At 43.7% G+C, this 13287-nt stretch overlaps 1 protein-coding gene across 1 annotated transcript in view; it reads right to left on the bottom strand.

Moving 5' to 3' along the window:
- Positions 1 to 12980, bottom strand: part of ADGRA3 (adhesion G protein-coupled receptor A3) — a gene marked incomplete at both ends in the record, with an annotated part of 61205 nt that extends 48225 nt beyond the window's left edge. Inside the window, one exon of the mRNA XM_080639145.1 lies at positions 12709 to 12980. Coding sequence (XP_080495271.1) covers positions 12709 to 12980 — 272 coding nt within the window. The remainder of the gene's footprint in view (positions 1 to 12708) is intronic.
- Positions 12981 to 13287: the final 307 nt, after the last annotated feature.

A 13287-nucleotide genomic window follows, 5' to 3' on the forward strand; every position in this document is an offset into this window, starting at 1 on the left:
TTACCTGAAGCAGGAATAACCCAGACTGTCTTCCCCAGCAAATTCTTCATGTGCACCACAGGAACTTTGTCCCCCTCTACAATATGTAAAAGTTCTGACTAGGCTGGGCCAGCCCTGTTGGCAGATCCTCTGGTGTTGACCAACCAGGTGGCCTTTGGTAAGTGTGTATCCCAATGCTTGAAAGTTCCCCCACCCATTGCTCTCAGTGTAGTTTTTAACAGCCCGTTGTACCGTTCGATTTTCCCAGAGGCTGGTGCATGGTAGGGGATGTGATATACCCACTCAATGCCATGCTCTTTGGCCCAAGTGTCTATAAGGTTATTCCGGAAATGAGTCCTATTGTCTGATTCAATTCTTTCTGGGGTGCCATGTCGCCACAAAATCTGGTTCTCAAGGCCCAGGATAGTGTTCCGGGCAGTGGCGTGGGGCACAGCGTATGTTTCCAGCCATCCGGTGGTTGCTTCCACCATGGTAAGCACATGGCGCTTGCCTTGGCGGGTTGGTGGGAGTGTGATATAATCAATTTGCCAGGCCTCCCCATATTTATACTTCAGCCATCGTCCTCCATACCAAAGAGGCTTTAACCGTTTGCCTTGTTTAATTGCAGCACATGTTTCACACTCGTGAATAACCTGGGCAATACTGTCCATTGTTAAGTCCACCCCTCGATCACGGGCCCATCTGTATGTTGCATCTCTGCCCTGATGACCTGAAGTGTCATGGGCCCACCGGGCCAAAAATAATTCACCTTTATGTTGCCAATCTAAGTCCATCTGAGCCACTTCAATCTTAGCAGCTTTGTCCACTTGTTGGTTGTTCTGGTGTTCCTCAGTGGCCCGACTCTTGGGTACATGAGCGTCTACATGGCGTACCTTCACCACCAGGTTCCTGTTGCCAATGAATGGGCATATGATGACGGTGCATTCCGTGTAAGTTTTCGCCACATGGGTCGTGTACATTCGACTTCATCTGGGTCTATGGGTATATCTCCGTTATTCGGTTTGGTGTGATAGATCATCTCTACGATGGCTGATTCCCTCAGAGACTGGATGCCTTTGTCTAAAGTAGTCCACTTGGCCGAACGACTCGTAACATCATCCTTGTATGGAAACCTTTCTTTCACAGCTGCCAAGAGCCGCCTCCAAAGACTGAGGGACTTTTTCTCTCTTGCAATTGCTTTGTCAATTCCCCCTTCTCTAGCAAGTGATCCCAGCTGCTTGGCTTCCGTACCTCCTAGTTTGTGACCATCGGCCCCATTGTCCCAGCATCGGAGCAACCAGGTGATGATGTGCTCCCCTGGTTGACGGGTAAAGTCTTTTCGCATATTCCGTAGCTCGGTTGAGGTCCGAGGTCGAGAAGTCACCTCTTCTTCTTCTTCTTCATCATGGGATGATGACTCCTGATCAGGTGGTGGCCTGGGTGGTGAATACATTGTTTCTTCATCTTGCTTCACCCTTCTTGCCTCTTTTCTGCTTTTTCTCTTGCTTATGGGGGCAATCGATATTGGTACGAATTGGTCCTCTGGTTTAGCTGCAGTCATTATCACTGTGCTTTGAGTAGCAACAGTACTTGTCGCGGGGGGTGGTGTAGCTGCTGTGGTTGGGGCTGGGGTAGCTTCGCTATCTGTTGCAGTTGAAGTTTGAGTAGTGGCTGTACTTGTCGCTGGGAGTGGTGTAGCTGCTGTGGTTGGAGCTGGGGTAGCTTCGCTGTCTGTTGCAGTCGAAGTTTGAGTAGTGGCTGTACTTGTCGCTGGGGTAGCTGCACTGTCTGTTGCAGTCAAAGTTTGAGTAGTGGCTGTACTTGTCGCTAGGGGTGGTGTAGCTGCTGTGCTCGGAGCTGGAGTAGCTGCGCTGTCTGTTGCTTCGCCCTCAGATCCAGGGACATTTCCTTCCTTTTGAAGGTGCTGGATAGTGTTGAACAAGGCCCTGTAAGCATAGGCCAAGCCCCAGCACGTTGACATGATTTGTCCCTCTCTGGTATGACCAGGATGACAGCACACCTCATTTAAGTGTTTTACTAATTCTTCTGGATTTTGCACTTGTTCGGTGGTGAAGTTCCAAAACACTGGAGGGGCCCACTGACCTAGATACTTGCCCATACTATCCCACACACCTTGCCACTCATGGCTGTCCAGCCTTGGGGAAAATCTCTCGGTCCCCCTATTTTGTCGTCTAACCCCAGACAAGGCCCAAACCCGACTCTGCTTAACTCTTGAGATCAGACGTAATGGTTGTGGACAAAACACACTCTGTATGCGTGCCAACATGGTGACCCCCATCACAATCAGCAAACAGGTCTCAACAATATTAAAAGGCCACTCAAAAACTTCAAAACTCTCAAACGATGCTGTAAACGGTCTGGAAGGGGCACTGGGAGGGTAAAAGAATGTCTCCTTCATAGGTTGACCACCCAGGAAGGAGAAAAAAGATGTATAGTTGCTAAGCATTTGTATTATATACCTCCCAAAGTATAAAGGTGGTGACCACACTGGGAACATAAGCCAGATCAGTTTCATGATCAATTTTTCTATTGTATTACAAGTCATTACCATAAAATATAATGAGACAATAACCTTAGCCCAAGCCCCACACTTGAAAAACACTAACACAGCAAATACCGGCTCTAAGTAACCTACGGCATATTGAGACTGTGAGATCAAAAACAACAACTTTGAGAGCCAATAAATCAGCATTGTGACAAGTGACTATCAATCCAAAACACTGAATGCTTATCACAAATACGATTAGACACACTCCGGTCAGATCTGTCGTTATCTCAACCCTTCGTGCCCCACGTTGGGCGCCAAAATAGAACTGTCGTGGTTTAAGCCCAAGCTGTAAATCAGAACCATGCAGTCTACTGCCCCCCCCACCTTTCTTCCCTCCGCTTCTGGAGGGACGGGGAGGAGAATCAAAAGAATGCAGCTCCCACGGGTTGAGATAAGAACAGTTTAATAACTAAGGTATAACACAAATCACCACTGCCGCCACCAACAATAACAACGACAAGAGAAATAACAAGGGAAGAGAATACGATACCGCCCGCCGGAAAAGACAGCCCGACCGACCAGGGGACGTGCCCTTCCAGGTAGCTCCCAGTTCCATCCCCTGGCATGACGTGCTGTGGTATGGAACACCTCCTTGGCCAGTCTGGGTCAGGTGTCCTGTCCCCGCTTCCTCCCGGCCCCTCCTCCTCCCTGGCAGAGCATGAGACTCACAAAATCCTTGGTCAGTCTAAACATCGGTGTTATCAGTTTTTTGTTCCCAAGCCAAAAATCAAAAACACAACGCTGCAACAGCTACTAAGAAGGAGAAAAAAAAAAAAACTGACTGCCACTGCTGAACCCAGGACAGTATCATGAGAACAGAGCAGAGGGGGAGAATCTCCTCCCTCAACCTGATCACACTCCTTTTGATGTAGCCCAGCATACTGCTGGTTTCCTGGGCTGCAAGCATCCACTGCTGGCTAGCTGGTCTCACTGAAAGAGTTGTGGTCAACATCTCTTCAGTTTCTCATTAACCAACACCCCAAATCTTTCTCCTCAGGGCTGCTCTGGATCGCTTCTCTACCTAACCTATATTTGTGCTTGGGATTGCCCCAAATCAAGCGCTAAGACTTTGCCCTTTGTTTTTTTGAACTTCATGAGGTTGCATTGACCTACCTTTCAAGTGTGTCGAGGTCCATCTGGATGGCATCCCTTCTCTCCTGCATATTGATAACACCACACAGCTTGGTATCATTGGCAAACTTGCTGAGGGTACAATCTCACTTGTCCATGTTGGCAACAAAGATGCTAAGCAGCACCAGTCCCAGTATCAAACTCTGAGGAACACCGCTCATCACCAGTCTCCACTTGACATCGAACTGTTGACCACAACTCTTTGGGTGAGACCTGCAACCAATTCCTTATCTACTGAAGTGGTCCATCCATCAAATCCATGTCTCTCCAGTTTAGAAACAAGGATGTCACGTGGGACTGTGTCAAAGGCTTTGCACAAGCCTGGACAGGTAATGTCAGTGGCTCTTCCCTCATCCACCAGTGCTGTAGCCCCATCATAGAAGGTTATCAAATTTGTCAGGCACGATTTGCCCTTGTGGAGTTATGTCGGCTGCACCCCATCACCCACTTATTGTCCGTGTGACTCAGCATAGTTTCCAGGATTTGCTACATTATCTCACCTAGCACCACAGTAAGACTGACTGGCCTATAGCTCCCTGGGTCTTCCTTCATTCCCTTTTTAGAAATGGGCATTATGCTTCTCCGTTTCCAGTCAGCAGAACTTCACAGACTGCCATGACTGCTCAGATATGATGGATAGCGGCTTAGCCACTTCATCCATCAGTTCCCTCAGAACCTGTGGATGCATCTCATCAGGTCCTTGTGCACCCTTCAGGATCCTTAGATAGTCCTGAACCTGATCTTCTCCCACAACAGGTGGTTCTTCACTCTCCTAGTCCCAGCCTTTGCCTTCTGCAACTTGGGCAGTGTGACTGGTGCACTTGCCATTGAAGACTGAGGCAAAAGTTGTCAAGTACCTCAGTCTTTTCCACATCCTAGGCAACCAGCTCTTCCATTTCCCTCCAGAGGAGGCCCACATTTTCCTTAAGCTTCCTTTTATCACCAATGTATCAGGAGAATCTTTCTTGTTGCCCTTGAGTCTCTGGTCAGATTTAATTCTATCAGGGCTTTAGTTCTTCTGACCGTATCCCTGCCTGCTCTGACAATTTGTCTGTATTCCTTCTGGGCTATCTATCCTTGCTTCCACCCTCTGTAGGCTTTCTTCTTCTGAGTTTGTCCAGGAGCTTATCTACCAGATGTACACTGCTTAGGATTCTCACTGTCCCACAGTTAAGTGCAAGTTTACCCCACCCCTCCATACACACATGAAAGAGAGTAACTTGCTTCACAGAACATTCTGCACACATAGATGCCTAGCCAGACTCTCCTAACAAGCTGTTACAGCCAATGCATGCTATTTGTCGACAGTAGTATTAATTATAGCATAGGTTGTCACACCCCGTCTCACATTTATTTACATTTCCTATCGGGTATACGTGCTCTCTAGAAAGTGCTTTGTCTAGACATGTTACCAAGCTCTTCCTGTTAGCTGCTGGCACACGAAGATTTTTCACAAAAATTTAAATCCTAATCCTATAGATGTAAACTGGTTTTGGATAGTTTAGCTCCCTGAACTGACTACGCATGGAGACAGAGAAATGCTAGTACGGCAGCAACAGAGGCGAGGGAGGGGGGAACCCACCCACACCGTGAGAGACGGGGAGGTGAAGGCACAAATGCACCAGTTTATACCTCCAATTCAGGCTAAAGTTCTGTAGGCAGCTGGATGCGGATGTAACTTTCAGTCAGAGGAAGAGATTTCCTTTCCCCTGCCCTTGCTTCTCATCATCCCTGATCCAGAAGCAGGAGAGGGTAGAAGGGGACCTCCCTTCTCCAGCACAGAGCTGTAAGGCCAGCTCACTGCAATCTACGGAAACCTTAATGAGCCTAACAACACACAATTTTGAGAATTCTCTCTTCTCTCTTAGAGAAGAGATTCAGGGCAGACCTGCGGAGAAGGTCTTGGGAGTGTTGGTTGATGACAAAATTAACATGAGCTGGCAGTGTGCACTCGCAGCCCAGAAAACCAATCGTATCCTGGGCTGCATCGAAACGAGCGACCCAGCATGTCAAAGGAAGTGATCCTGCCCCTCTACTCTGCTCTCGTGAGACCTCACTTGGAGTATTGTGTGCAGTTCTGGTGTCCTCAACATAAAAACGACATGGAACTGTTGGAACAAGTCCAGAGGAGGGCCACGAGGATGATCAGGGGACTGGAGTACCTCCCATATGAAGACAGGCTGAGAAAGTTGGGGCTGTTCAGCCTGGAGAAGAGAAGGCTGCGTGGAGACCTTGTAGCAGCCTTCCAGTATCTGAAGGGGGCCTACAAGGATGCTGGGGAGGGACTATTCATTAGGGACTGTAGTGACAGGACAAGGGGTAACAGGTTAAAACTTAAACAGGGGAAGTTTAGATTGGATATAAGGAAGAAGTTCTTTACTGTGAGGGTGGTGAGGCACTGGAATGGGTTGGCCAAGGAAGTTGTGAATGCTCCATCCCTGGTGGTGTTCAAGGCCAGGCTGGACAGAGCCTTGGGTGACACGGGTTAGTGGGAGGTGTCTCTGCCCATGGCAGAGGGATTGGAACTAGATGATCTCAAGGTCCTTTCCAACCGTAACTATTTTATGATTCTAACTGTTTTAAATTCCTGTTAACACCAGAGGCTGTTGCCCTAAAACAACAGTTCAAGGTATCGCAATCAGTTGTTTGGGATGTCTTACAGGATGCTTTTAGAAATCTGAGCATAACTTGCAAACTCTGCCTAATACTAACTTTCTGACAGAAATAAGCCTTTATGTTCATCTCCTCAGATGGAAATAGCACATTATGTGGATGATAACAGAAGTTTTTCCAGATTGTGTTATGCCACTACCATTTCCTTATATGATCCACCTCCTACTGACATTCAGTCACTAATCCCACCTTTACTGATTTTGTGTGTAGTTGTTAAATTTCCAAGAATTCTTGCCAATAGCATGCTAAGCCAGTTACACTCATCCTTCAGCACATGCTTTCATTCCCTCTGAAGTCCTTCTGACTTCTCATCTCCATGACCAACACATCCATTCAAAGAAACCTACGCTCCCATCTTAACTCCTCTCCAACTCCCAGTAGTAGTTTCTGAATTTTAATCTAGACCTCCTTGCCTTTCTTCATTCTCTGTCTAGACCCTTGCTTCCCTCAAAGCATCTTTTTTTCCCCTAAATTGAAATGACCTAGCAGAGGACACAGACTGTACTCTTAGACAAAGCACCTGAAAACAGCACAACCCACAGCCACCTACAGATGTAACGCTGTAAACTTGCCTGGATAAATCCTAGAACACACTGCACAGTGCACAGAATTGTGGAATTAAGCGCCCTATTTCTTAAACACCCTATTTCTTAAACAAACACTCTATTTCTTAAACATCTTTCATCAATCTGTATTTATCATGTTGCACTGCAGGGCACTGTCATCCCATTTACTCTAAGGCAGCTTGAAGATCTGTAGGACAGTACTGTACTGCACCACTGGACAAGCCCTGTGTCATTACAGAAGGAGGAGTCACAACACAGTAATGCACATAAGCAGTAATTAATGGATATGATCTGTCCCACTGTAGCACACTAAAAGCAACAAGACATTGCAGTGCTCACTGCTGAACAGCCAAATAGTGAAATCCAAAGGAGAAAAGAAAATTCTAACCTACTTACTGTGTTAAAGACTAAAGATATTCAATAAAACTAAGATTTTGCAAATTAGTATTTAAAATTCTTTCCTTATCTCACTGCAGAAAGCAAAACTCACAAAAACACACATTAGTTCTCTCAAGTTCTGAAATTTAAAACCATTTCTTATGACTAAGGAAACGATCAACTGTTTTTAATCTTCATGGATTAACTAACTACTGGTACAAAGAAAGTATTCAAACTGCATAAATTCAAAAATCATAGAGACTATTATGGTGAAGATAACAGACTAAATAACACAATAATGACAAATCCATGAGCCTGCAACATATCTGGCCCATGCAAAGTATATATGGGAACCATTAAATTCTGAAAAATCTAATCTTGCAGTTCCAGACTTACTTTAAATCATGAAAATAAACTCTGAAACATAAACTGCAAGCAAAGAGGAATGAGACACATTCATTCTTCATCACTGCAGCACAAATTCTAGTTCAATTTCTTTAACTTAGCATTAACTTTTACATTTGGCATACAGCAAAGGATGAATCTATTTCTGAATTTTCTCAACAAGGTAAAAGATATACACAAAATCTGATAGACTGAATATGTGTACTAGAATAGAAGCCTACCAGAAAAAGAAACATCACTAATAACTTTTAGGAGTCAGATACCACTGGTAAAAAGGCCAGTACTCGTGAAATACTAAATGGTGGACAAGTATTTGTGAATTACTAAGTGGTGGACAATTCTCAAGTTCTATCTCTGTACTACCATGTGTCCATAAGCAAAATATATTTTGCATAGTCCATGTATCCACTGACCAAAGAAAATTAAAAATTTAATGTGAATTATTAGCATTTCTGTCTTCAAAAAAATGTTATCCTTGCCCAAGCTATTAGTACTGGGCACTTATAACAGTCTAAGTTAGAATATTTTAACAAAAAGGCACCAGCTGCCAATACCTTCAAATTAATAATGGAAATGTACCTTAAAAGAGGCAAACTGCTGCAGTTACTATGCCTACCTCCTGTTTGTCAACATTTTGGTAAAGGACACTTTTCCAAACACAAAATAGAGAAAGGCTTGTATAAGAAAAACAAAGGAAATTAAAACGGTTTAGCAAACCGATAGATCACACCCCAGAAAAACACTATTATAAATCATAAATACAAATCACTATGTAATAGTAGTTTTCCACTTTAAGTTTTCTTCAAGTTTTAAAACTTGAAGACTTGAAGCATTCTTTTGATATAAGAAGGAAAAAAAATCATGTAATAACACAAAATACATGTAATTACAATGTAATCACAATGTAACCACACACTGTGCTACAAGTTACTTCTTGCAATACTAGTGATCTTTTGCTATGAAATTTTTGGAATTTAGGAACTTGTGATATAAATGGAAAGGCTGTGTAGATATCCAGAAGTCCAATACGTATGCCTTTCACAGCATGCCTTTCAGCTTCTCAAATCTCATGACATTTTAGGATGTTTCTCAACAGCAACCCAGTAAGTATGTATTGGAACAGTTCTGAACACAAATACTGGCTGATGGCTTAGAAATTCTAACACTTCTAAGTGCAAAAACTTACATATTCCTGTCAGGATACATAGGTAAGCAAAGTTGTTTGCAGACCAGTAGGGATCCAAACTCAGAAGCACAATTCTTTACTGAATAAATATGCTTTTCCTCTGCTTAATTAGATTCCTTTTCCTATAGCGGAACCTATGTGTAACAGGAAACAAAAATTCTCATCAAGTAACAAGGATTACAACTTCATGGGCTTGTCTTCAGTAGGATTAGACATTCTCTTCCAAAGAATGAAATAATGGCTAATATCCAATAGGTTATGACATCATCATTAGAGATTACCTCAAGAAACACAACAGCAATTAATGTATTATCTCAGACTGCTATTACAAGAGTATACTGCATACCTTACTTATATGTGAATCATGGCAATGACTTCAGTTATCTACTGTAATACAGAGCATGTCAGACAAAGTACTGAGTTACATTCACGCAGTTACGTTATCTTCACACCAAAAGCATTTCACCAGGCTGGTTAAACTACAAAGTTCAATGCCATCTATGGTGTGCACATAGATACACCTTCATTTGCATCCCAATCAGTTTTTATTATGTATGGCTAGAAAAAGGCCCTTTGCTTAGCTATAACTAAACTTGAATTCACCTTGGAATTTGACCTGACTCTCAGTAAAGCATCAGTTAATTACACCTTGATTCTAAAGCAATTTCAATTTACAGTACTGTCAAAATCCTAAACATTACTTATTCTCCCATAGACATCTCTCTATAATACTTACCTTCCAGTATTTGCTTTCCTTCCTCAGTCATGAAACAAACCCACCTTGTTTCTTACCAAGTGAAATCAAGTTTAGATTTCTTTTTTTTATGAATTGTAACTAAAGATTCTAAATAGTACGACCTAAATTACTAGGACAATAAAATGTTTTCTGGCAAACAAATGCCAAGACATTTCATAAACAAAGTGACTTTGCCCAATTTATCAATATCATTGTTAACCACTAACTACAATGGGTGCAAGAACGAAAGAACCTTGCCAACATTCTAAGACACTATTAATTTATGCTCATTTCCACTATTTATTTCCTTCCTTTTTTAAGACTTTTGTCCTCAAAACAATTTAACTGTGGAAAAAAAAATAAAAAATTCAAATGCTAAATGCACCGTAGCTGATCTACTGAAATGCCCAGAATTTGATCAGGGATAAAGATGGAATCAGGATTTCTAAAATTAATATAAACACTTGAGTCATTCCTAGCTTACTTGAAAACCAAAATGTTATGTAAAATTATATAGGCCCTCATATTTAAAACAGGTTTGCACAAAATAAGTCAACATAAAAAGACGTTAACTGAATTAAAATGTAGCTGATCTACACAACAGTGATCTATTTTCAACTACTTATCTCTGCAGTGATCCACTAATCCAAAAAGCTATAATAGAACTCGTACTTATCTTAATAGAAGAATCCCACAAGAATCAAGATTCAAGATAACTCAGGGCATTCTGACTCTAATCAGACAGCCTTTCACTATCCAAGTGCTGCAATTCTAAGTATCAGCTTGGAGGGAAAAAAAAAAAAAAAAACAACGGTATTTTTTTGGCAAAAGATTAGATAACGATTAACTCAGCCACTACTAATCAACATGTTAGTGAAATGGCACCTGGCAACACACCCCATAAATCACCTGAACTTTCTAACCAGGTTAACATGGATTCAGTAAAAACTCTCTCAGTGATACGGAAAGTCATGCCTCAAGAATCCACAAATTTAAAAGATCCAGAACAACAACAGTTACTGTGTCCACTCTCTTAGAAAAAGCAGAAGCATTGGTTTAGTAGTCTTTGCCTTATATTTAAGAAAAATTTCAAGGCGTGTGTTCACATTAAATTGTATCAGCACAGTTACGATATTACAAATAACAATGAAAATAATCACATTGGTTATTGTTATGTTTATTCAAAAGTTTAAAAGGCAGAAATAAATATTTTGGAAGTTATCATAAACTTCAAAGGCCAGTTAAAACTGAAAGCAACTAATTACACTCTAGATAATGAAGGACTATGAAAATCAAGATGAAAGATGAACCATCCTTCCAAATTCTTCTGTCACTGCAATTATGAACAAAGGCCTATACACGGCAAGGCTGCTGTGTTTGATATCTTTTTGTCAGAGCTGTAACTCCAAGTTTTCTGAACCAAAAGATCCCAAAGTCAAGTTCAGCATAACAACCATACTACTGTTTACTGTTATCAAAATTATAATGGATAATACTATATTTTTAACAGTTATTCAGCTGCAAAGCATTTGAGCCTAACAAAGACTGAAATAGATTTGTTGACCAAATAGTCATCACCACCTACTTTTTGCTTTCTTTCCTATTTCACATATGAATATTTCTGGTCCCTTCTCACAGGTAACATAGAACCATCTTCTGAACCCTTGCAGTGTTCTACGTGAGAACAACTCACTTAGCCTTAATCACCTTCCTTTTTTTGGCTTTCCCTTTTCTCTTATGTCCAGATTCATGCATCTGTCACTGACTGGGTCCACAAAGTCACTAAGACTTCCTGAAGGAAGCCCCTCCTTGGTGCTTCAATCCTGTCTTAAGTTCACAAAAGCAGCAGTCAGACTGTTGTTCTCATGACAGAACTATAGTCATACTGTGCTTATTGGCAGATCTTTCAAACCTGTAATTTCTAGTTAAGTAGATGCATATCTTAAACTAGACCACATAATTCAGTTTCTTTGCATCGATTTTCTTGAGTACTACTTGGCTGCTCTTGAGTCTTTCCATGGTAGTACAAGCACTTCAAGACTCTCTGAAAGAACAGACAGGGTTCCACTTTTAGGACCATCAGCCAACGAAATCCAGTACTGCTGATGTCAGGGGGGTTGGACATCTTTAAAGATGCCTTCCAGCCCAAACCATTCCACGATTCTATGAACAACTTCTTTGTTAGAGTGACCAGTTAATGTCTCCACAAGAAAAACAACTTGCAAATCATTTTTTTACATGTGTACACTCATGTCTAAGTAAATAGCAACATATTTCTTACTTTGTAATAAGTTGCATATCCTGTTTGAAACTTGTTATTCAAATGGATGAGCTAGGATTGCCTCCACATAAAAAGCGTACACCTACTGCTACATGGAAGTAAACCGACCTTTTTTCCAAAGAAACAAAACAAATCCCTTTGGCTGGTTTTATTGTGAAGTGCAACAAAAAAGTTGCTGATTGCTACTGCGAAACTTCAGGCCCACCTAGACTACAACACATTGCGCAGCTCCTACTCTCTATTAGCGCTCAGTTGTTAGAACTACCTCAAAGCACAGTACTTCTAACTCCCGTTTCTCCTGAGAAATTAAAAAAAAAAAAAAAAAAAACACCCAATAATTTAGGGAAGTTTAAAACCACCAACAAACCCCCCCCAAAATAAACAAATAAAACTGTGGAATTAATTACTTTTAATAAAGAAACACCTAAGCCTTCTGACCAGCCCGAACCCTTTGATGGCGAGCAACCCCAAGAGGGAAGAAGGAGCAAGGCGGAGGGATGCTGCTCCCGCCGAGCCGAAACCCCCGCCCCGCCGGTGAGCAACGGGATGCTCTCCCCAGATCACCATCCAGGGAAAGTAAGGAAAACATTAAAAGCATAGCAAAAAAAAAAAAAAAAAAAAAAAAAACCACAAAAACCCCAAACCAAACGCTTCTGGGGCTTTCGTCAGCAGCAGAGGGGTCAACCACACTTCTACATCCCCTGGCTGACCCCATTTTACCTCAGGCCGGCACTCCTTCCCACCTCCCCACCCCATCCACGTCTGACCAAGGCCGCTCGCCCCCCACCCAGAGTCGGTACTCACAGGGTGACCGTCCGGTTAGGCAGCGTCTCGGGAGGCAGAACCTGAGCGAGCTCCAGGTTGCTGCAAACTACCTTCACTTCCACCGGGGCACCGGCCGCCGCCGCTTTGCCGGCGCTCTTGGGGCGACCGTCGTACTTGCAGCCCGGGGGCAGCGCGGCACTGCCACCGCCCCCCAGCGTCGTCAGAAGCAGAAGCGCGGGCAGGAGCTCGGCCGGGCGACGGCGGTGGCGGCGCAGTGGGCGAGAGAGAGCGAGGCGGCCCGGCGGCAGCATGGCGGGGCCGTGCAGGGCCCCGCTCCGCTCCTCCCGCGGGCGGCGGGGACTGACGGGGTCAGCCGGGCGCGGCGGGAGAGCGGCGAGCAGAGGCAGAAGCCGTGGTTCGCCCTGGTCTAGCTCCGCTGAGGCGGCACCGGGCGCGGCTGCACCACTACCGCCATGTGTTGCCGCGGGGCCGGTGGGCTGCGGGCGGGAGCCGTGACCACCACAGCCGCCCTCCTCTTTGTGTGGGACTGAGCGGGCTCCGTGCAGCTGCAGCAGCGCCGCCTTCCGCCGCTGCCAGAGCCCCGCGGCAGCCATCACG

The sequence above is a fragment of the Psittacula echo genome, assembly GCF_963264785.1.
Source record: "Psittacula echo genome assembly, chromosome: 1".
NCBI classification, from domain to species: Eukaryota; Metazoa; Chordata; class Aves; order Psittaciformes; family Psittacidae; genus Psittacula; species Psittacula echo.